Source organism: Hippopotamus amphibius, chromosome 4 (assembly GCF_030028045.1).
Source record: "Hippopotamus amphibius kiboko isolate mHipAmp2 chromosome 4, mHipAmp2.hap2, whole genome shotgun sequence".
NCBI lineage: Eukaryota > Metazoa > Chordata > Mammalia > Artiodactyla > Hippopotamidae > Hippopotamus > Hippopotamus amphibius.
The window spans coordinates 173,610,274-173,635,659 of NC_080189.1; the positions used below are offsets into that span (position 1 = coordinate 173,610,274).

A 25,386-nucleotide genomic window follows, 5' to 3' on the forward strand; every position below is an offset into this window, starting at 1 on the left:
AAATTACACATATTTATCAAAATTTGAAAGGAATACGTATGTAAGATTAAAAAAAAACACTACAGAAGTAACATTCTTCCCCCTCAAATCATCACCACCCATAACCACATCCCAAAGTCAACCACTGGACCATTTCTGTTTATGTGTCTGGTGGTTACCCCATAACTGTAAATAATATGCTTACCTCTCTTTCATAATGTATCAATACTGTACCTTACCTATCAATATCAGAAGATGAAAGTTTACTTACTCTGCTTTTACTTCCCCTTCTCCCTTAAAAGTTTGGTAGTCTCAGTATTAATTTTAATTTTTCTTTGGATTACTTTTATAAAAGTATGCTTTAATGTACTTAAAATTCTATTTCTCATTCCATGGACTGGACACAATATTTCTTAACTCCATACAGTGTGAGATGAATATATCAGCTCCCCTGCTTTCCTCTTTCAACTTCTGTCAGTTTGATCTATGCGTTTCCATTGTTCTGATTGACAGCATTACATTCTGTTCTGTAACCATAAGTCCTCTCTGCTTGGTCTGCAGGTTAATTCTGAGTTGAAAGCCAAAAAAACTGCATTTAAATTATTTCAAGCAGGTAGATGTTGTTCCCTGGAGAGCCAAGGGCTATGTCTGTACCACAGTTTTTCCTTTTGGGTCCAATGTCACAACTCTTGGGTGACTTGGAATGTTCCCGGTAGTTTGGTCTGATTCTCTTTTATAGCACTCCATCAATGACTCAAAATCACGGTTCATTTTAGTTTGCTTCTTTTTGGATCATGACTTTCTTGTAACTTTTGGAGTTTTTCCTAGACTTCTCTTTTTTCTCACTGAGAGAAGGAACATATTCTGTCTTCACCATGTCAGACATTTCTCGTGTCTTACTCATCCCATCTCTGGAAGAAGAAAAATCAAATGCATTCAATTTTTCTTCTTACAGAGAGATTTCTTGGAGCCCAATTACTTCCTGTTTCAACTTGAACCTGGGAAAAGGGATGCCAGAGGTGAGGAACACAAACATTTTGATCACTGCAGAAGGATAGTCTCGTAAACAAGTCAATCTGCTGTATATCCATTAGTCTCGCCTGAATTCAGTTAGTGTGACCTTGTTATGGAGATATCAATTATCTATAGACACATAAAGACAATTTGGGTTCTGGGTCTCAGAGGTTAAATACCAGACCCTGAAGGTTCTCATTCAGCCACCTCAAGAGTCTCACCACAATCAGCCAAAATCCCTCAGCGCACTTGTAGTGGATGCTGTGATGTGTTGCCAAGACACCCAAAGGATTAAGGCACTCAACCCCTTGCCGCAATTCCATACATCTCTGAAGGGCCATTCCACCTTCAGAGTTCCCCACGGGATGGGCTGAGGCCTCTTCTGCAACTGCTTTGAACTTCAATTTCTTTTTCCGCCCAATCTTTCCTTCACTCTCTTACAGGTGTTGTTCCCACAAGCGTTTCCCAATAAACATCTGCCTTGAAGTCTGTTTTCTGGGGAACCATACCTAAAATCCTACTTTTCTCTCATGCATAAACAAACAATATAAACAAATAACAATGTAAACAACAAATATAAACAAACAAACAAGAAGGTTAATTTCTTACAGGGGATATTGGGTTGTTGTGGGAGGGGGTTGTTTTCCAGGCAGGGGATGGGATAAGGGATGGGATTCAGTTTCAGGGGAGGCAGGAGGGGCCGGGATCCTGGACATTAAGGGATGGGAACAGGAACTAAGCTTTGTCAGAGACAGGAAGGGAGGACAGTGAGGTGCAAAAGAGGATTATAGGGATTGGAATGGGGGAGGAAGTTGAGGACTTGGTAATGATCTGAATTTATTTCAGAAGACCACTCTATTTCTTTTTTTTTATTATTTTAAAATTTATTTATTTATTTTTGGCTGCATTGGGTCTTGGTTGCTGCGCCTGGGCTTCCTCTAGTTGTGGTGGGTGGGGGCTACTCTTTGCTGCCGTGCGAGGGCTTCTCAGTGCAGTGGCTTCTCTTGTTGTGGAGCACGGGCTCTAGGAGCATGGGCTTCAGCAGTTGTGGCACATAGGCTCAGTAGTTGTGGCTTGAGGGCTCTAGAGCACAGGCTCAGTAGTTGCGGCACATGGGCTTAGTTGCTCTGCAGCATGTGGGATCTTCCTGGACCATGGCTCGAACCCGTGTCCCCTGCACTGGCAGGCAGACTCTTAACCACTGCGCCACCGGGGGAGTCCTGAGCACTCTATTTCTAACTTCAGTTTTTCCTCCTATTATACCTGTACCTAGAGACCCTGACAGGAGGCAGAGTGGGGGTAGGCAGATGGGGATGGGTGTGAACCCGAACTCCTCTCCCATGATGGTGTCTTGTCTAGATACTGCCAATGCCCTCACTCAAATGTCCCTCTCTTTGCCATGCCCTCCATCTCTATGGACATTGGCCAGGGCCCTCTTCTGATGAAAGAGATTCCATTAGATCCCATCAGTGCTCTCTTTGGATGGAAGAGATACCCCCACATCCCAGCACCAGGCCATAGATGGGACTTTCAGTATCATTTCCTGCCTGGACCATTGCCTCACCTCCCCATTAAATTGCTCCAATTGTACTTGAACTTGACATGCTTATCAGCTTCCCGCCAAAGATGAGGCTGAGCACACCCTTTTCCTCCACACAAAGACTGATTTGGTAAAAACAAAATTCCCAGGGAATATATATATTTTTTCATTCAAAATGAGAACTTGAATCCCAAGGGAAAATGTGCAGCCCTGTAGCTTAGATCACCAGCTTTGAGAGGGGAGGGACCTCTCAACTCAGAGACCATGCACCGCGATCTCCATCCTACCTCTTTCCAGCTGGGTGACTTGGGCCAATAACTTACTATCTCTGACCCTCAGTTTCCACATCTGTAAAACTGTCATAAGAACAGCAGCTACTGTGTGGAGATTGGAAAACTTTTATGGAAAATTAAATGAGACAACCATGAAGGCCCTCTGGCGCACTGCCCAGCACATGGTAAGCACAAAGTAAATGTTACCTATGATTGTAATTACTGAATTTTAAATATCAGTAAATTGGCACTGATTTCTAGTTGCTAAAACGCTACTACGTGGGCCTTTGTGCGAAGTAGCTGTACAGAGTCGGCTCTCTGTTTTATTCTGAAATGTTATTTAATCCCTTACTTCTCCTTCCCCTTCGAGGTTCCAGCTGTGGAGGTCCCAGGATGCCTTAAATCTGAGGAGGTGTCACGTGTAAATCAAAATCAAGTCTATTTCTCTTTGGTAAATATTTATACCGTCCTACGCAAATGCCTACCTACTCCATGTGGCAGATTCATCTTTCCAAACCGTCAACTCAGAGATTGGCGTGGATGTCATATCTTGGGTGGCACTTGAAGGCCTGACCCGGTGGAGAACTTGTCCTTTGGGGATGAGGTTACATTGTCCCCCTACCTACATTTTCTTCCCTACACGTGAATTTCTTTGTCATCTTATTTTCTTTTTGTCATGTTTGCTTTCTTTTTCTACACGATATGGGTTTTTTTCATATTAAATAAGTAACATATACTTAATTTAGAAAACAGAGAAAAGCAAAGAGAAGGAGGAAAATGTAATCCTACCACCTTTGGTGTGTATCCTTCCAGAACACCTAGACATGCACACAAGTTTTGTTTCCATGAAAATACAATCATATAGGCTAGACCAATGGTTCTCCATCGGGGTGATTTTTGTCCCCCTCTCAGGGGACATTTGGCAACATCTGGAGACATTTTGATGGTCAAAACCGAGGCAAGTGGTGCTACTGGCATCTAGGGACAGAGGCCAGGGGTGCTGTTACACATCCTACAATGCACAGGACAGCTTCACTACAACTAATTGTCTAGCCCCTAAGGTCAAGAGGGCCAAGGTTAAGAAATTCTGGTCTGGACCAGGTTCAGCTGATTAAAGCCCCTGCTGGGTAGCTGCTTGTTTTTATAAATAAACTTATATTGGAACACAAGACGCCCATCCACTTACATGTTGTCTCTGGCTGTTTTTGCCTTATAACAGCAGCTGAGTAGTTGTTACAGAGAGTGTGTGGCCTGCAAAGCCTAAAATAGATGAGAACCACACACAAAATTTTAAGTTCTGGTATCCACAGTTTTTTAAAGTACAGAGAGAACTCAACAGCAAAAGAAACAACCTGACTGAAAAAACGGACCAAGGACCTGAATAGACCTCTTTCCGAAGAAGACATAAAAATGGCCAACAGGTATGTGAAAATATGCTTAACACTAATCACCAAGGAAATGCATATCAAAACCACAATGAGCTATCGCCTCACACCTGCTAGGATGGCTGTAACGAAAAAGAGAAAAGGTAAGAGTTGGTGAGGATGTGGAGAAAAGGGAACCCTCGTGCCCTGTTGGTGGTAATGAAATTGGTGCAGCCACTACGGAAAACAGTATGGAGGTTCCTCAAAAAATTAAAATGAACTACCATATGATCCAGCATTCCCTCTTCTAAACATATATAATAGGAAATGAAATCATTGGTGCTTCAAGGAGATATCCGTGCTGTCACATTCACTGCAGCATTATTCACAATAGCCAAACTATGGAAGCAATCCAAATGCCACTGACAGATGAATGGATAAAGAAATTGCAGTATATCTAGACAATGGAATATTATCCAGCCTTAAAAAAATGAGATCTTGCCATTTGCAACAACATGGATGAACCTGGAAGACATTTGGCTAAGTGAAATAATTCAGACCCAAAAAGAAAAATACTGCACAATCTCATTTATATGTGGAATCTAAAAGAAGTCAAATATAGAGATGCAGGGAGTAGAATGGTGGTTACCAAGGGTGGGGAGATGGGGGAAATGTCAGGGAGAGTGGACAAAGTTGCAGTTATGTAGGATGAAGTTAGAGATCTAACATATAGTATGAGGACAATAGCTAATAATACTGTACTGTGTACTGGAAATTTGCTAACAGTAGATTTGTACTTTCATCACACAAACAAAAACGCTATGTGAGAAGGTAGATATGTTAATTTTCTTGACTATAGGAATCATTTCACTCTGTATATATATCAAAACATCATGTGGTATACCTTAAACATATACAATTGTTACTTTTAGAAATAAAAGTAAATAAATATTTAAAATGTACCAAGAGGCAGGTGAAATAAATTTGAATAGCATGTCCAAAATATTATCATTTCAACACTGCAATCAATATAAAAATTATTAATGAGATATTTTATATTCCTTTTTTTTCCATACTAAGCCTTTACTTACAGCACATCTCAGTTCAGATGAGCCGCATTTCAAGTGCTGACGTGACTAGTGGTGACTTTACCGAACACAGGACTACGCTATTGCAATCTGCACCATTTACTTAATATAAATAAAGGTCCTTTCCTGTCCACGCTACATTTTTATATCACTTTTAAATGGCTCAATTTATTTAAAAGATCCCCATCTTTTGGATATTTATAGTCTTCCCAGTTTCATAATTATAAACCAGGCTTCCATCAACATTCTTACATGAAAACTTTACACCCCATCTTTATTTCCTTAGGATAAATTCCCACATGTGGGTCAAGAGCACACATCTGTGCTCAAATTTTTAAGCCTTTTGAAATATACTGTTTAATAACAATACCTCCCTGACAAGGTTGTTATGAGGATTAAGTGAGCTAGTACATGTAAACCAATTTCAATAATTCAAGTAAGGTTAATAAGACTTCAAATAGTAGTGGCTGGCACATAAAAGCACTCTATAAATGTCACCTATTATTATTACCAGTAGTACATCTGAATCCATCTCCAGCACTGTTAGACTAATACCTACCCCTGTTAATAATGTCCACGAATGCCTGCTGGCAGTGCACTCTCTCCAATACGATTTATAGCTCTTGTAAATTTCACATGCAAAAGTAGCTTCTTGTTATTGCTGGTTTAATCTGACTGTAGTTCATTAGCTTGCTTATACTTAGAATTAGTTTTTCTTGGATAGACTTGTCACAACCTCAATCTACATATATATACACATATATGTATGTACATATACATAGTATATAGTATATGTATATACAGTATGTATGCATATATATAAATAGCCCAACTATATAAATGTAGTTGGACTATTTTTCACTGAAATGTTTAGGACAAAAAAATGACCATTTGTATCAGTCAGCTTTCATTTGGTTACGTCACTGTAACAAACAACCCTAGAATCTCAGGGGCTTACAACAACAAATACGTGTTTCTCACTCTCATTCCATGAGAGAACCTGGACTGAAAGAGCAGCGCCTATGGGGTCATGCCTTTCTCATGGCAGACAGAGAGGAACAAATGATCAAGAGTAAGAGTACAGTCTGCTATAACCTCTACCCTTACCTGGCACCCAACGTCTTCTGCTCACATCTCATTTTGCTCATGACAAAGCAAGTCACGGCACCAAATCCAAATCAAGGGGGTGGAGGAGAATGTCCCAATCATAAGAGACACTGCAAGTCACATGGTATTGGGTGGGGATTGAAAGGGTGAGCAAATGATTGAGAAATAATATCATCCACCCCACCAGTCAAATCAATCCAGTTACGTTAACCTGGTTACGTGGCTCCACCCACCTGAAGTCAGGAATCCTTCTACAGGACTCATTGTAGTCCTTCCTACAGGAGTGTTATGGCCCATGCCCCCTAAGGGGACAGATGACAGATGCTGAGCTTCTGAACTGCTCCCAAGGCGCTCCAAGGACAAACTGATCCAGAGAGACTAAGCTTAAAGCAAATATGGCTACATCTCCACTCCACGCATGAAGGTACAATCAATGAAAAGAGCTTTGTACCTAGAGAAATCATTTCATCATCAAACAACTAGGAAATGATAAATCCCTAGATGCTCTTACGGTCATCCAACAAATGAAAGATACCTTGATGCTCTAGGAAACATGGTATGACAGTCTCCTTAGAACAGAGGAGAGCGGTGTTCCGATCCCGGCTGCACTGTCTGTGTGATCAGTAGCTGCTCTATCATCACCATCACCATCACCACCACCTTTTAAGGTCCAGCCAGCTGCCATACTCCTGAACCCAGCCAATAGCACTCTGGTTGGCCAAAGGGGCATCTCCATCCCAGAGAACTGACCTCTCCTAAAGAAATGAGCCACAGGCTCTGGTTGCCTGATTAATTGGAAAATCACTAAGCTATTTGAAACTGCATAAAAATGTATTTGTAAAATCCTAACCCTAGATAGTTTCGGAACTGATAAATGTGTAGTAAAGTTACAAGCCCATCCCACTGGAAACATAAAAGAAAGCATTCTAGGAATATGAAAAACGAACAGGAGAAATGCCTGTTTCACTTCATATCTGAATCATTTATTTATATAACAAGCCTTTCTGGACTGATTAAGGGAACTGCCAATCACACTCACCAACCTTTCTGCACGTTACAGAGAAGCACGACATTTCTCCTTGCTTTACGTGCGAGTACTGGGGCTGGAGATGTGTGTTCTGACAACCAGACTCTTCCCCACGTTTGTCCGCCTCTGGAAGGATTCAGTGCTCAAAGGGAGACACTTCTCGTCCCGAATCAATGGCAGAGGAAAGAAAAACAACAGGATCCTTCCATCCCACGGGGCTTCTGAGCTTACCTGAGCCTTTGAAAATGGCTAGAAAAGAAAGCACAGTATTTTCTTCTTTATATATTTTTAAGCTCTAAGTCTTTCAAGGCCCAGTTCAAATCCCACCTCTGCTGTGAAGCCTTTCCAAACTCCCCCAGGTGAGCATGATTTTCCTTCCTCTGAACCCCAACTGCTATTTCCCGACTTTACCCCCCTTCGGTGCTGTCTTCACTCCTGGTAATGTGAGTTAATGTCCCGAGTGGACTGTTGCATGGAGTGACTTTACAGATTCCTTCCAATCTCCCTCCTTCTGGGGTTCATAGCAGTGAGTTCAGGGGTGAGCCTGTGATCCCAGCAGGACCATTCAGCATTTGCTCGGCATAATTAAAAATATAGATTGGAAGAGAGAAGCTCTTGTCTTCTCCTGGGTCATGAGCTATAAGGAGATTTTAAGCCTGGAATTTCTGAAGGCCATCTTCCCTGGACTTCTGCAGAAAGCCCAGACGGAGAGATGGCGAGCCCTAATGACATCATTTAAACACCTAGATCCAGCTATGCCTGAATTTCTTACGCCAGACTTTCCAATTATGTGAGCAAATGTCAATATATTCCTTTTGCTGCTTCGGTGAACTTGAGTTGATTCTTATCATCTACAACCGAAGTGCTAATCTGCTTACTCAGAACTCCTTCAGAAAAACGATGCTTAAAGTAAAGATTCTCTGGACCTCAAAGCCTCCAGAATCTTTCCATCTTGCTGCTCTGCTTTTGTCCTTGTGTGACTGAAGCTGACTGCCTCCACCTCTGGGTTCCAGCTGGAAATGAGGAGAGCACATGAAGGAGTGCATAGCCAGTGGCAGAAGGCCCAGCTCCGGAGCTGCCACAATCACCTCCCTCAGAGCCCTGTGGTCAGTAGTCAATGTCACAGCTACGCCTGCAGGAGCCTCTGGGACATGTCGTCCATGGAGGCAGCTGTGTGTCCATCCACGACTCTATTACTAAAGCAGAGAACAGAGGTGGATGCACAACTGTCAGTCTAAGGCACATCGCGTGTTTGCTGATTAAAACAATTGAAATGCCAGGTCTCCTTGAAGTACATGCAAATTTGGGAGTGAGGTGGGGAAAAGCCACGTCATAAGTGAAAAGCGCTGGTGAGCGGAGCTGCGTGTGATCCACTGCGGAGGTATGTTACCAGGGAAACTTAGCTAAGCGGGAATTACATTTCCTAGCGTTCCCCCCACCATGTGGCTCTGGGCTGGGCCTGGCCACGAGAGAAATGAGCATGGGCTTCAGAAGGGGGCAGTGACCCAGCAGCCTTGACACTCTGAAGGTCGGTGCATTGCTGCAGCTCGCTGGCACTGCTGCTCTTCCGCTGCCCGCCTGTCGCAGGGCGGTGGCCTGCAGCCTCTCAGCCAAAGCCCAACCTCCTCTTTCCGATTCTCCAAGTCCTCGGCCAAGGGCAAGCATAGCTCCACGGCAAAGGGCGCCAGCAGCTTCCGTGGGTCATCCTGCGTGGAGGCTGGAGGCTGTGGGAGATAGACACGGGCTCCAGCTCGCCTCGCAGATCCCATGCTTTCTTTACCTTAACCTTGAGGTTTCTCGACCTCGGCACTGTTGCTCTTCTAAGCCACACGATTCTTTGCTGTGTGGGGCTGTCCTGTGCACTGTGGGGTGTTGCAGCAGCATCCCTGCCTGGTACCACTAGACGCCAGTAGCGACACGCACCGCAGCTGTGAGAACCCAAACTGTCTCCAGGCTTTGCTGACCGTCTCCTGGGGGGAGTGTCAGCCCCAGTTGAGAACCACTGTCTTAATATCCAGGTTTTCTTCCCAACTTCTGGCCCTGTGACCTACAGCAACTTCAGGGCCACCTTCACACTCAGAGGCGTATGACTCCAAGACTCGTTGAGACCTCACCACCACCTCCCACAGTCACAGAGAGCCCAACCCACAGTCAGTCCCTTACACTCAGGGCTGTTCCGCTCAGGGCTGCGCTACGACTTTCATGGGCCCAAGATAACACTCCTTCACCTTCACGGGCCCCTCCCTCCATAAAAAATAAAAGACGACATGCTGAGGCTATTTTGGTATAAAAACAAATGTTATGTAGGCTGGATTTATTATTAGATATCATTATTACACTCATTTTAACTAAAATTTGAGTGTTTGTGGGCCCCGGCAAGGAAGATGAACCCTAGGCATTTGATGGAGGCCAACGTCTTCCCCCAGAGCCTAACGGGTGCTCTCACTTTCCACAATTATCTTCTTTGTAATCAGAACAAAAACACATGCGGTAGTGATTTGCCTCTTTCAAGACCAACCTGAGTTTAGGGGAGGAACTCCAAGCACTTGAGGCTACGGTCAATGGGAGCAGAGCAAAACTGGGAGAGGGCCCTCTACGAACCTGCCTCTTAGCCTGCTAGCTGGACCAACGGGAACGACAAACGCGATTTAGGGAATTCTGGGCAAAAGATGAGTGTGAAATAAAACTCCCTTTTAAAAACACATCAAAGAAAACAAGTGCGTCTCAAGGTGAAACTACAGACATGTGTTTTCTATGTATTTTCCATTAGATTGTTAACAATCGGATGTAAATCATCCGGGGCAATCAGACGGACCAGTCCCGTGGTCCCTTTCCCCACCCGCGGGCTGTTTCTGATTAGCAGGGAGCCCGCTGCCCTGACGAACAATGGGCTCCTCTCGGCCCATGGAGGACAGGAAATTAAGCCATCAGGCCTCTTGCCTATTATTCTCACGCCATCCTCAAACTGTAAATCCATCAAGTACGAAAGGCAGAAATATAAGTTGGGGCCAAATAGGAGGAAGTTGGAGACGCAGGTTTACTCCACACATCTCGCAGAAAAGTTTGCCCACCAATGTTCAGCACTCACTCTGGAACTAAAATACCCGCTTTACAGCAGATGTTTTATAGATAGGCCCCACCGTAGTTGGTAAGAAGTTTGTATCAAAACCCCAAATATTTCCTTTAGCAAGACCTCTCCTTTTATCCATGGAAATATCAGGAAATCATTGTGAGTCGAACAACCAAAATAAAGGCAGTGGAGTTTGAGATAAATGTTAGGAAAATTGCGTACAACATTATATCAAAACCCTTGGCACCGTCGAAAAGCAAGATTTCTGAATCCAATGAGTAGCTGAAGAAGAAAATTCAATTCCATTTTTTCACTCTGTCTGCCAATTTTATAGCACTTCATTTAAAATGGAATCTCTAAAGAATCGATTCAAATTAGCTTTACAGTTTTCCCCAAAGAATCTGCTTTAAAATAAATTGAATTGGAGCATGTGACATAATAAGTGAGTATAAAATTCATGTTAACTAGTCCCATGGAAAAAAAAAAAACTTCTCATAATAAGGAAACAAATAATCTCACATGACTGAGCTAAAAATAGTCTTTAGATTGTCAGTTTCAAAATTGAACAAAAATAGGGAGAGTTGTTATAATAATGATACGGCACATTTCCTCCTAATGAAATGGCCTTGAATTTTGTAATAAATTACAGAAAGAGAATCCTCTGGGCAAAAAGAAAAATACCAGACATGAGTTGCTTTCATAAACTGAGTGACAGCAACGCAAATACCTTCCAGCTGGGACTGAGCAGCCTCGGCTGGTGGCTTCATTACTGAAGACAGGGCCGAGCTGGGCTGAACAGCAGTTAGAGTGAGGATGGTCCTTCGTCATCTGCAGCCTCCGTTCAGAAAACAGCTTTTGCTGCTGTATTTGCTTTGTTTTGATCAGCTATAGTGAGTCTAAATATTTACTTGAAATCTCTTTATAAAGTTTTTTAGGACCCGTAGTCTCCTTGAGGGTGGGGGACAATAGCTCACGTGACTTGGTAACCACCCGTACCTATCACAGCACCCGGCACACGGTAGGAATCCCGTCTGTGTTTGAGGCAGGAACATAAGAAGGAACAAACCAATGAATCAATCTAGTGTTAAAATCAGATTAGACTTAGGTTTTTTTTTTATTATACCTTTGAAGAAATTTCACAGTTAAGTTGGGAAATGTACAGTTAGTTTGATTAAGGAAGGGATAATTGGGTTGTAGTGATTTTCTTTTCTTCTATTGAAATCAAGAAACAAATACTTAGGTTTATCACTGAAGAAAACTTGACGGAGATTTTTTTTTTTTAATTTTTTAATTTATTTTACTAAAGGATAGTTGATTTAAAATGTGTTAGTTTCTGGTGTACAGCATCTGCTAATCCCAAACTCTCACTCCATCCCTCCCCACCCCTCCTTGGCAACCACAGGTCTGTTCTCTATGTCTGTGAGTCTGTTTCCTTTTCATAGATAAGTTCATTTGTGTCACATTTTAGACTCCACATATGTGATACCATATGCTATTTGTCCTCTTTCTGACTTACTTCAGTTAGTATGATAATCTCTATGTCCATCCATATTGCTGCAAATGGCATTATTCCATTCTTTTTTATGGCTGAGTAGTATTCCATTGTATATATGTACCACATTTTCTTCATCCATTCATCTGTCGATGGACATTTGTGTTGTTTCCATGTCTTGGCTATTGTGAATAGTGCTGCTATGAACATAGGGGTGCATGTATCTTTTTGAATTACAGTTTTGTCTGGATATACGCCCAGGGGTGGGATTGCTGGATCATATGGCAACTCTATTTTCAGTTTTTTGAGAAAACTCCATACTGTTTTCCATAGTGGCCGCACCAATTTACATTCCCACCAACAATGTAGGAGGGTTCCCTTTTCTCCACACCCTCTCCAGCATTCGCTATTTGTAGACTTTTTAACGTGGCCATTCTGATCAGTGTGAGATGATACCTCATTGTAGATTTGATTTGCATTTTTCTAATAATTAGTGATGTTGAGCATCTTTTCATGTGCCTCTTGACCACCTGCATGTCTTCTTTGGAGAAATGTCTCTTTAGGTCTTGATGGAGATTCTTTGAGGCCCTGCCTGAGAGTAAACATAGAGGAGAAGTTTATCTTAATGGAACCCAATATCTTGGAATTTAGCTATGTCTTGCAGTATGGGCCAGCCCCTCTTTCCACTGTATCCATTTGGGCTTCCTTGCTTTTCCACTGTGCTCATTCAATATAGCTTGATAAAGATTGTGTTTAATTTCCTGTCACCTTACCTATCTTTCCATTCTTCATCCATGCATCAGTCTATCCATCTATTTGATCATCTGCTCATCAAATACTTCGGGATACAGTGATGAACAATAATAAGAGCTAACGTTTATTGAGTGCTTACTCTATGTCAAGCACTGTTATTAACACTTTATGCTAGTTAACTCATTTAATCATCCCAACACTTCTATGAAGGATATACTATCATATTCCACACTTATTCAAGCAACTGATGTGCAATGAGATGAAACACCCTGTCCAAGATCACACCTCTAGGAAGTAAGGAAGTGGAGATTTGAACCCAGGGGGTCTGGCTCTAGAACCACCAGTCTGCTGCACTAATTAGGCAGATATGGTCTCAGCCTTCACAAGCTTTATACTCTAGTGGGAGAAACAAGATTTAAACACGTAATTGGGTGATTTTAACTGTAACAACTGCTTTAAAGACAAAGTACAGGTGTAATAAGAGTATGTCAAAGGGACACGTAGCCTAGTCTGAGGAATTCAGGGAGGGCTTGCTGCTGAGGAAGCTCACCCCTGCGATGAGCCATGAAAGCTGGGTGGGTGGTGAAGCATAAGCAGGAAAGAGTGTTCCAGGCAGAACGGCGTACGCAGGGGAAAGAGGCATCTGTGTTGAGGAGGAGGAACTGGCCAAGGGGCCTCTGGTGTCTGCTGACGTCAACATGATCAAAAGTCAGCTCTAACGTGAGCCTCTTCAGCTGCGCTCTATCCCACTGGCTTGCACCTTGGAAACCCAGTTATGGAAGCCAGACATCTCCAGTTAAGGAGGCAGCCCTGTCATCTTCTCCCTCACCCAGTACCCAGCATATCCACTCCCGCCATCCAGTGCCACCAAATTTAACCCAGTATCCCCACTGATCTATCAAGTCCTCCTGTTTCTTTCGGATCCCACCCCATCTCCAGAATCCAAGTCACTTTCATTTCTTGCTTGGATGTCTGCAGCGTTCTCCTGTATCCAACACTCTTCCAGAATGCACTCCAGAACCCCTCACATCCGTCCTCCGCACTGCAGCCACACTGATAATTTCCAATGGCAAATCTGGTTGTTCTACCTCTGCCCTCACTACAACTCCCCGATAATCTCCCATTGCTCTTGAGAAAAAGACAAAATTCCCTGCCCTGGTTTAGAGGGCCCCACATCGCCTTGCCGCCTGCTGTGTCAGTGTCATCCTAGCCCCGTGCTGTGCCTCACAGCTCCTCAGCCACCATGGTCGCCTCCCCTTGGTCTCTGCTCTCTGCCATGCCCCTCCCACTGGGCAGCTGGGCAGTGCCCTTCCCTCTTCCTGGAATACCGTTCCCCTCCACTTTGTTCAATTAGCTCTTAATCATCCTTTAGATTCCCATTTAATCCTCAGCAAGTGCAGCCTATGTCCCTGCTTGGGTATTTGACCTGTCCCCATAAATATCTTCATCTGAACCAGATACCTCTCTGTTACGGCTGAACTGTGTCCCCAAAATTCGTATGTTGAAGCTCTAACTCCCAGAATTAGAATGTGACTGTTTGGAGATGGGGGCCTTTAAAGAGGTGATTAAGTTAAAATGAGGTTGTCAGGGTGGGCGCTCATCCAATATGACTGGTGTCCTTGTAAGAAGAGGAAATTTGGATGCAGACATGGATGTACGCAGAGGAGAGACCATGTGAGGACACCATGAGAAGGCTGCCATCTGCAAGCCAAGGACAGAGGTCTCAGATGAAACCAGATCTGCAAAAACCTTGATCTTGGACTTCCAGCCTCTGGAATTGTGAGGCAATAAATTTCTGTTGTTTAAGCCACCCAGTCTGCAGTATTTTGTTATGGCAGCCTGAGAAGACTAACACACTCTCTTTCATAGACACTGTCATAGTTAAAGTTAGTTGTCAAAATTAGCTGCAACTTAACTTTCTTTTCATTGTTTGATTGCTCTCTCCCTGATAAGGATGCAAGCTGTGTAAGGACAGGAACTGGGTCTGGTTTTGCCCAGCATGGTACTACCAGAGCCTGCACGGTGCCTGCCATGTAGTAGGTGCTCAATAAATACTTGGTGCGTGAATGAATGAATGGACAAGTGAAAATATATGAGTGAATGGATGAACACACATGGAGAAGAAACTAATTACCCAGTGGTTTTACCTTTGGCAAGATTCACTTTGGGCCTGGGCTGCATCTGGATGCAAGGGCACCTTGTACCAGCTAGTGTGAGTATTAACATGCATTTATGTGATTTCACTAGATACAGCGAATTCCTGGAATTTCAAGCTTTTTGTCCCTCAGAGAAACACTGTTCAGTGAAATTTAATCTCATGGATTTTACTTTTAAAGAGGCACATATCTCTCTCCAGAGTTAAAAAAAAAAAAAGATAATTCTACGAGACATAATCCAACATCCTTGCAATTGGAAGAAAATATCTTGTTTGTATCAAACCACGTTGATTAACAGCACGCTTGATTTCTGCTTGGAAAATGTCCTTGCTGGCTTCCACGGGGCAATGACACAGTGAGAGCAGCGTGGAATCGCTACACGGGAGGGAGGGTGGGACACATGTGGGAATTTCTGTTGCGGTCTTAAGAGGAGTCTTCTTTTTTGAGAAACTCATTATTCACTTAATTATTCATTCTGTTTATTTACTGTATAGTTATTACACATAAATATGGTGCAAATCCCCAGAATCCTCAAACACCAGATGCCAGCTTCCCTCTGCAGTCCCAAAAGACATAGCCAAGCCATCACTGTGAGAATTAAAACAACAACAACTAAAACCCAATTAAAATTGTGCCAGCATGTTCATTTCCAAAATAAAAACCCTGCAAATGAATAAGCTTTTAGTCACTCCCCTGACTGCTTCTGCAAAAGAACAAACACACAAAAAAACTTTAAACTAAAACTGGCATATAATTAGTATTTAAATCACAGCTACAATGAACCTCGTATCTGCACAGAAAGGGCATTGGCTAAGCCAATGTCGTATTATTTCTCCCATTTTCAAAATCAAATGATTGAAGGAAACGGCATTTTACTTTTCAGAATTTCAATGTGTCTGGCAAAAGCCCAGTGATGTTGGAGGAAGAAGCCAAGATGGCCACATGAAGGTTGGGATCTTGGAATCCATAGGTTACACAACCTCCTCCTCCTAAAGATGTGAGGGGGCCTCCCACCCAGGCACATCTCACCCACCTGAGTATGTGACTGGGCATATGAGGGGCTGAACGTGCAACCCACACTCTTTGAACAAGTGGTGCCAAGGGGAAAGGAGGCCCGTCTCCTCCAAGAAATTGTTGGTAGTGCGGAGAGAACTACATGACTGAGGGCACTGCAGGGCTGACTGCTGGGCTGGAGGATGTGCGTGGGTGCGGAAAGGGATGGGGAGGAGGAGAGGCTGGGTGTATGTCTGTGTTTACAAGTCACCAATCCTCTGGTGATACTGGCTCCATGAAGGACCAAGTGGCCTTTCTGATGAGTGTGTGTTTGTGGTCAGCTCCAGTGGAGAGTCACAGTGTAACAGGGAGATCTGTCTGGCCCGCTACACCCATACCAAATTCAGTTTGCCCAGGAGGTCACTGTGAGACCCAAGGTGACCTCAGAGATGTAGGCAAATGAGTCCATTACTGTACTGGAAATACATGAAGTTCTTCTGGGTAGGCCAGAGGCCTGCGGTGCCTCCCCTAACCCAGAACTCAGACCTGAAAGGCCAGGGGTCTCCATTCTCAGTGTTGCGGCTATGAAGACGGGCTCAGGAGTCAGACTGCCCAGGTTCAAACTCCAGGTCTGCCACTGACCTTCACTTCTCTGTGCTCACTCTCCATCTTGACAATAAGGATAACGCCTTCATCTTAGAGGTGCCACAGGAATTAACTGTGACGGTGCATGTAAAGTGCTGCGAGCAGTGCCAGCCAATGGCAGACACACACGACACACTGGTTTTTACCATCAAGGCTGGTGAGTTCCAGTCCTGTGTGGCAATTTATCACAGGACGAAGCTTTGTGGCAACACTGTTGTTTTTTCCTTTGTATTTCCAAGGCAGCTGATAAACTGTTTCACTCTTGAGCAACAAGAGTGTTGCTATTCCTGGCACCTCAGATTAAAATAAATTCATTGCCTCCTGTCCCACAATGCCCATGGCCATTTTTGTTACCTGTTGCAAATATTTTCTAGTCACGTAGCCTAATCTGGGGCCTTTTTGCTGAGAAGGCAAAAACATTTTCTAATCTATTTGGCAACCACGGTGTAAAGTATCAGGTCCACGAAAACACAAAAGGTCTTCATTAATAATATATGGAATCGGAACTCTGAACAATATTTCACTATTGCTTTCTTATTAACATAATGTTAATAATCAGTTGCTCCTTTAAGAATTCCTGGGCATGGAAGCCTGGTATATTAAGTTATGGCTAAGATTAGACATATTAAACAGTTACATCCATGATATCATGAAAGGAACATGATAGAACTGAGAAAATCAATTTAAATTAAAATAAAATCATTCTGTCTTAAGCTTCAGTTTTCAAAGACAGCTGCTCTTAGATCAGCACTTATGTGACCTCACTATCTGAGGTCTGAACTGAAGCGTGCGCACCCCAGGCCCTTCCTTCCGGATGGGCGTTTCAAGTTGAGTTGCTCTGTGTCTTCTCTTGGGTGGGGCAGGGGGCACACAGGGAGATAGGGAAGCAGGGGCAGAGGGAGTGGAAGGTCAAGTGTGCGGCTTATGAGTTTACAGTCACACCACTAGTCAAGTTAGGTACCAGGGACAGTAAGAGGGCAGCATGTTCGTAAGACATAAGAACTGGAAGATCCCTTAGAGACAGCTAATCAATCATATAATGCGTGGAACATTAGTTCTTTAAGACGGCTCTCTATCTGCGCGCGCGCGCGCACACACACACACACACACACACACACACATACACACACAGTTACATGGTCCATGAAATAAGTCTGAGAAACTGCATTCTATCCGTTCCTTGGAATGCCATAATGGACTTCAGCATTTTAAAGTTTCTCTGAATTCCTACAGTAAGAAAACACCCATCTGTCATCTTTGACCAAGTGTTTCCCAAGCTTCCTTGGCCACGGCACTCTTTGTTCATATAACACTTATTTACATCTAACAGGCAATGAACAACCTTCTCTAAGCAATCTCCTCCTTGAAATTGATGAAGAAGAGGAAACTGAGGCCCAAGAAAAGTGTTTGACTTGCCAAGGAGTAAAAGAGGTAAGGACTCAGCAGGGAGGGGAATTCAGATGTGGTTCTTAGCTCTGCCTCTCAGAGAAATTTCCCTCTCATTCATCAACATACACAGACCTGTCATGCACCCAGGCACAGGGCCAAACACTAAGGATGCAAAGATAAAAAATAGTCCTGGCTTCGGGAAGCTCATAGTCCAGAGTTGGAGGCAGAAGTGGAAATATACCGATCACACTGCAACGTGGGGAGAGCGCTGAAGTGCCTGCCGTGGGACTGAGTCCAGAAGAAAGTATGACTCATCTCCTAAAGGAGGTAGGAATTCGTCGTCACATAGGAGGTGAAGTTGGCATGGGGTGTTGGAGGGTGATTAGGAGTTTGCCTCAGAATGTTTTTCTCTCCCTCAATCTCTTTCTAAGGAGTCCCCACAATAGCTCCCTTGTGTGGGGCAATGTTTGCATAAATCACCACAGGACTCTGTCACCTGATTGGACCAGGATCAGGGCCCCAGAGCAGCCAATCCAGAGACTGGCCGGCACCCTACAGAGTGTTTAGCGAGTGCTGTCCAATAAAACTCTGTGCAATGATGGAAATGTTCTCTTTGGCGTTGTTCAATATGGCGGCCACTAATCACATGTAGCTATTCAACACTTGAAATATGGCTACCGGATATGGCTATTTGGTGAGGAACAGAATTTTTAATTTTATTTAATTTTGATTAGTTAAAATTAAATGTAAATAGTCACACGTGCTGGTGGCTTTAGACAGCACAGCTTTAGACTGATTAACAGATTCACTTTGTGATTGCGATTTAAAATACAAGTTGGTATAGACTTATGATTTTAAGTTGACATCTGAGTTTACAAATACTACTGAAACGTTCAAGAGAAGACATCAGATTATAGAGTTTAATTATACTAAAAATTTATTTAAATACATGGGAAGATGTATTTGTTCACTTGAGAAATGAGGGGCTTAAAAGAGAATTGATTCAAGGATTTGAAAACATTCAAAATAAGTCCTCTGGCCAGTGGAATTAGTTGGAAATCAATAACTAAGACTAGAAAGCCCACAACTGTTGAAAACTTAACAACTCATTTCTGAATAGCCCATGTGTCAAAGAAGAAATAACAAAAGAATTATTAGAAAATATTTTGAAGAAAATATTAATGAAGATAAGTCATATCAAAACTTGTGAGATGCAGCTAAAGCAGGGCTTAGAGGACATTTATAGTCTTAAACGTAAGTATTAGAAAAAAGGCTGAAAATCAGTACAGTATTTGTCTCTGTATGATTCATTTCACTTAGTATCATGCCTTCAAGATCCAACGATGTCGTCACAAATGGCAGCTTTTCTTCTTTCTTTTTTTTAAGCTCTTTATTGGAATATAATTGCTTTACACTGTTTTGCCAGTTTCTGCTGTACACCAAAGTGAATCAGCTGTATTTATACATATATCCCCATATCCCCTCCCTCCTGCGACTCCCTCCCACCCTCCCTATCCCAGCCCTCTAAGTCATCACCCATTATCGAGTTTATCTCCCTATGTTACGCAGCAACTTCCCATTAGCTATCTATTTTACATTTGGTAGTGTATGTATGTCAATGCTACTCTCTCACTTCGTCCCAGCTTCCCCTTTGCCGCCTCCTGTGCCCCGCCCATGTCCTGAAGTCCATTCTTTACATCTGCATCTTTATCCTTGCCCTGTCACTGGGCTCATCAGTACCATTTTTTTAGATTTCATATATATGAGTTAGCATATGGTATTTGTTTTTCTCTTTCTGGCTTACTTCACTCTGTATGACAGACTCTAGGTCCATTCACCTCACTACAAATAACTCAATTTCATTCCGTTTTATGGCTGAGTAATATTCCATTGTATATATGTGCCACATCTTCTTTATCCATTCATCTGTTGATGGGCATTGAGGTTGCTTCCATGTCCTGGCTATTGTAAATAGTGCTGTAATGAACACTGTCATACATGTTTCTTTTTGGATTGTGGTTTTCTCTGGGTATATGCCCAGTAGTGGGATTGCTGGGTTATATGGTAGTTCTATTTTTAGTTTATTAAGGAACCTCCATTCTTTTTTAAAAAAATTTATTGATTGATTGATTTACTTATTTACTTATTTTTGGCTGTGTTGGGTTTTTGTTGCTGCACGCAGGCTTTCTCTAGTTGTGGCAAGCAGGGGCTACTCTTTATTGTGGTGCGTGGGCTTCTCATTGCAATGGCTTCTCTCGTTGCAGAGCATGGGCTCTAGAGCATGCGGGTTTCAGTAGTTGTGGCTCACAGGCTCAGTAGTTGTGTAGCTCATAGGCTCTAGAGCACAGGCTCAGGAGTTGTGGTGCACAGGCTTAGCTGCTCCGTGGCATGTGGGATCTTCCTGGACCAGGGCTCCAACCCATGTCCCCTGTGTTGGCAGGTGGATTCTTAACCCCTGCACCACCAGGGAAGTCCCACTTTTTCTTCTTTGTTATGGCTGAATAATATTCCATTGTATAGTTATAGATATATCTCATATTTTCTTTATCCATTCATCCATTAATGGTCTCTTAGGTTGTTCCCATGTTTGGCTATATTAACACATCAACAGGCCTTTTGAGACTGGCCACAGGGAGAATCTAGGAACCATACCTGTGGGTTTTCTCAGCGCTATAGGAATTATGAAATTCAAAAGAACTATAAAGGGCTTTCATTTCAATAGGTCCAAAGTTAAGGGATTTCTTCCTTTGAAATGTATATTGCAAGTAGTATAATAGGAAAGCTGGGTTTTTGGGGTTTTCTTTTTTTTTTTTTTTTTTGGTTTTCCAAAGTTCTCCAAATGCAATTCAAAAGCAGGTACATGAGATCTCTTCTTTGTCAGAAACCAACCCATACAACAGGCTGTGAACATACTTCCCTATGGCAAAAGCCTGACCCCAGTGGGGCATTGTTGGGAGTTCAGAGAGTTCTATAAAGGTGCCATTAAGTAGTGGTCTTCTGTTTTTTTGCTAATGTATCCTATAACATTATTTTGAAAAGCTCTATACCCCCTTTACATGTTTTTAATTGACATCTAGACTTTTATTATGAATTTAAATAGGTGCATGGGATATAATTTCCACCATATAGTAACATCTGAAAAATATTAAATAAACTTATAGGGCAGTTTTAGATTTACAAAGAAAACTGTGAAGATAGAACTGATTTCACATACCTCTTGCACCCAGTTTCCCCTATTATTCACATCTTACATTAGTATCATACATTTGTTAAAATGAATGAAACAACTTTGATACATTATTATTAACCAAAGCCCATGCTTTATTCAGTTTTCCAGAGTTTTTACCTAATGTCTTTTTTCTGTTCCAGGACCCCATCCCCACCATCACATTACATTTAGTTGTCATGTCTCCTTAGGCTCCTCTTGGCTGTGACATTTCTCAGGCATTCCTTGTTTTTGACCTTGACAGTTTTGTGAAGTGCCAGTCAGGTATGTTGTAGAATGTCTCTGAATTGGGATTTGTCTGCTGTTTTTCTCATGATTGGACTGAGGTTGTGGGGTTTGAGAAGGAAAGCCAGAGAGGTTAAGTGTTGTTTTCATCACATACATAAGGGTTCGTAGCATTAACGAGATTCATCACGGTTGATATTGACCTTGACCACCTGGCTCAAATAGTGATTGTCAGCTTTCACCACTGTTCCCCTATGTCCCCCTTCCACACAGTACTCATTGGAAGAACGTCACTACCTGCAGTCTACACTTAAGGAATGGAGTGTTACTCTCCATCTGTCTGAGGGCAGAGTACCTACCTACATAAATCATTTGGGAACCTTCTGCAAAGGAGATTTGTCTCAACTCTTCCATTTATTTATTCAATCATTTATTTGAAGCAGTGTGGACCCATGGATATTTATTTTATACTTTGGGTTATAATCCAATACTACTTTATTTTGTTATTCAAATTGTTCCAGCTTTGGCTACTTGGAGCTCTTTCTATTGGTTCTTGTGTCCCTTTGATACACCCCTACCAATGTAAGTTTTTTTTTTTTAATTTTGTTTTTGTTTGTTTGTTTTCTGAGCACTTCTTCATTTTCTGGCACTACAAAATGATCCAGGCTCATCTTCTATATTTTTCCACACTAAAAAAAAAATTCCCTGTGCTTTACCTATTCAAGCCTCCTTCACCACAAAAACCCTTGATAATCACTGGTCCTTTAGTCATCACTACAGTTTTGCCTTTTCCAGAATGTCATATTGGTACCATACAGAATGTAGCCTTTTCACACTGGCTTCTTTCACTAGAAATGTTCATTTAAGATTTACCCATGTGTTTTTGTGGGTTGATAGCCCATTTCTTTTAATCACTGGATAATAATTCCACTGTATGGTTGTACCATATTTTGTTTACACACTCATCTCCTGAAGGACATCTTGGCTGCCTCCAGCTCTGGGTGATGAATAACGCTGCTATTAACACTCTTCTGCAAATTTTTTTGTGGAGAGAATTTTTCAAATCAGTTGAGCAAATATGTAGGTTCACAACTGCTGGATCATTTGGTGAGACTATGCTTAGCTCTGTAAGAAACTGTCAAACAGTCTTCTGAAGTGGTGTGCCATTTTGCAATCCCACCAGCAATGAATGAGCAGAAATTACTGAACTGAAAGTTAAACTGAGGGAGGAAGAGGGGGAGGAGGAGAACAGAGAATGAAAGACACGTCAGATAATATCATCAGTATGACATATGTGTAATTGGATTCTGAGAGGGCATTCTCTTCAAGGATGTCATAAAAGAAGTGTTGAAGGGATAATGGCCAAGAAGTTTTCGTATTTGATAAAATACATAAAGTATGCTGGAATTTTGGTTTCTTTTTGTAATGGGGGCGGTGGAATCTGTTGATACAAGTTTGGACATCAGTTGAAAAGCAGATCAGATAGAACCCTGGATGGCTCAATGTATGTAATTCTATTTGTGGACGTGATAAGGACAGTGGAAGCAAAGGCAAGAAGGAAGGGAGGGAGGGAGAGTAGAGCGAAGGAACAAAGCAAGAAAAAGAGGAAGGAAGGAGGGAGGGAGGGGAGGGAAAAGCGGGGAAGAAAGACAAATCAATAAACCTCATCCCACAAGCAGTCCAATATAAGTAGCAGTAGAGAAAGCTTGGTAAAGAACTTGACTCAAGCACTATTTCTGCCATGTTTAACCTTAGGAACATCCTTCAAAGTCAAGGTTGGCTTCCTTCTTTAAAACAAAGAAGATGACCAAACCTGGCTTCTACTTTACAATGACTGTTATTATGACAATATCTGTGATATACTTCCAGACCCTTGGTCAATTTTTTTTCTATAAATTTAATATTATCGAAATTGTTCTTCCTAATGGATATACGACAGCAAACCTAATTGTTTTGTTCTCCTTTGAAGTCCCCCTCCCCCCACCCAAGGATCGGTAAAGCATAAAACAAGGAGTATATTTGGATTTCACTTTATGTTTTCATATAAATTAATCTTTTTGATTCACACTTCTGAGCATTTTACCAATTTAGCAATCTAAGAGAAATTTAGATTGAACATCCCATTTTTTATTATGTTAAATTGTTTTCAGCCACTTTTGAATCCATGTGGCCAAGCCAATTTAATTTTGTTTTGTAAGAAAGGTCACTTTGTCAGCTGCTATCTTTAATGCCATTAAATTTCCATTTGTGTGTGTTTTAACTAACTCTGCAGCGCTAAACAGATTTCTCAAAAGTTACAAGCCAAGAAAAAGGAAAGCAACCAACTGTTTTTATTAACCCTAAATTACAATTCCGAAAGTGTGAACCCCAAGTACCGTGATTGTTGAAAAATGCTGCTTAGAGTTTATACACATAAATGAGTGTTGCCCACCGAGAGTGCACATCTATTTCAAAAATGCTTCCGTTGTTCACAGCATTTCTAGAAATCCTCTTTGAAAATTGGCTTTAGGGCTGGCAGCACATTTTAAAAGATACTGTCTCTGGTGGCGAATTTTTGTCTTTTGAAAGACATTGGATTTGATTAATCATCCAATGTAATTTGGGTTAAGCTTGGTGATGTGTAAGATGGGAATTAGTATTTAATACCTACCATGTGATAGAAGCTTGACCTGGAATGGCCAATGAATCTGGGACAGACTCATTTTGGATCAAAAACAAAGTGTGACCAAAGAATATGGACCAGTGTCATGGATGACTGTCCCACAGGAGGTGATGTAGCATAACAGCAGTTACTTGTGTTTAGTCAGGCTGACAGGTTTGGGTCGCCACCCTGACACTCCACCCAGCGTAGACTCTCTGAGACAGTTTCCTCTTAATTGAAGTAAGTCAGAAAGAGAAAAACAAATATCGTATATTAACGCGTATATGTGGAATCTAGAAAAATGGTACAGATGATCTTATTTGCAGGGCAGAAATAGAGACACAGACGTAGAGAACAAACGTATGGATACCAAGGGGGAAGGGGGGAGATGAATTGGGAGACTGGGGTTAACATATATACGCTATCGATACTATGTATAAAATAGATAACTAATGAGAACCTACTGTATAGCACCGGGAACTCCACTCAATGCTCTGTGGTGACCTAAATGGGAAGGAAATCCAAAACAAGAGGGGATATATGTATACGTATAGCTGATTCACTTTGCTGTACAGCAGAAACTAACACAACATTGTACAGCAACTATACTCCAATAAAAATTAAGTTTCAAAAAGAGGATGCTAATGTCGATCTCATCGATTTTCAAGAATAAAATAAAATAATACAAAACACCTAGCACAGTGAGCCCCCACCCACCCTTACCCCCTCTGAAGGTGAACAACTGTGAAGGGAAAATTATTGATTCGGGTGAAGCTGGTCCACTATGTTTTTCTTAATGGAATTTTATCTTGTGGCTGTATTTCCCCATTATCTCATCAGATATGAATTCCAAGGTTATTTGCTACTTTTCTATTTGGGGCAAAACGCTAGTTGCCATTTTGGTGTTTTCAGGCTAAGGGACTGTGTGTGTGTGTGTGTGTGTGTGTGTGTGTGTGTGAGTTACCTGGTTGTGGGATGGTATGGTAGAGGTAGTTGTGAAAGACAAAGCTGAACAGACAATTGGAGACCAGATTATAGAGGGCTTTGAATGGCATATTAAGGGTTTAGACATGACTCAACAGAAAAGGTGGCTACTACAGCTTTTGAGCAGAGAAAAAAATAATTCTACCTGTGCTTTGAGAAGATAACTGACATGCTGGACTAAATTTCATGACAGTGGGGTCTGTTTCTTACTTATCAGTATATCCTTTACTCCTCTTTATACCAATGAATAGAAGAACATATGGCCCAATGGATGGATGGATGGGAGTGGGAATAAGAACATGGGCTGGGAGACCGTGACGGGATAGAAGAAAATGTCGTGAAAGTTTCTGCAGACTCAAAGGATGCAATGACTGACCGGATGTCACAGTGAAGGAGGATGGGGTGATTTGAAATGAATGCC

The 25,386-nt window shown here is 42.1% G+C and overlaps 1 protein-coding gene across 6 annotated transcripts in view; it reads right to left on the bottom strand.

Moving 5' to 3' along the window:
- Positions 1 to 25,386, bottom strand: part of EFCAB11 (EF-hand calcium binding domain 11) — a 289,500-nt gene that overhangs the window by 112,918 nt on the left and 151,196 nt on the right. For 2 of the 6 annotated variants that reach the window (XM_057733118.1, XM_057733115.1), the window contains 2 exons: positions 24,446 to 24,485; positions 21,000 to 21,436 (listed from right to left, as the gene is read on the bottom strand). The exons of 2 other annotated variants lie outside the window; for them this stretch is intronic. In XM_057733118.1, the coding sequence (XP_057589101.1) occupies positions 21,293 to 21,436; positions 24,446 to 24,485 (184 nt within the window). In that variant the 3' untranslated portion in view covers positions 21,000 to 21,292. Of the gene's footprint in view, positions 1 to 11,912; positions 12,546 to 20,999; positions 21,437 to 24,445; positions 24,486 to 25,386 lie in introns of those variants that run through there. 2 more of the 6 variants (XM_057733112.1, XM_057733114.1) reach the window with 2 other exon arrangements.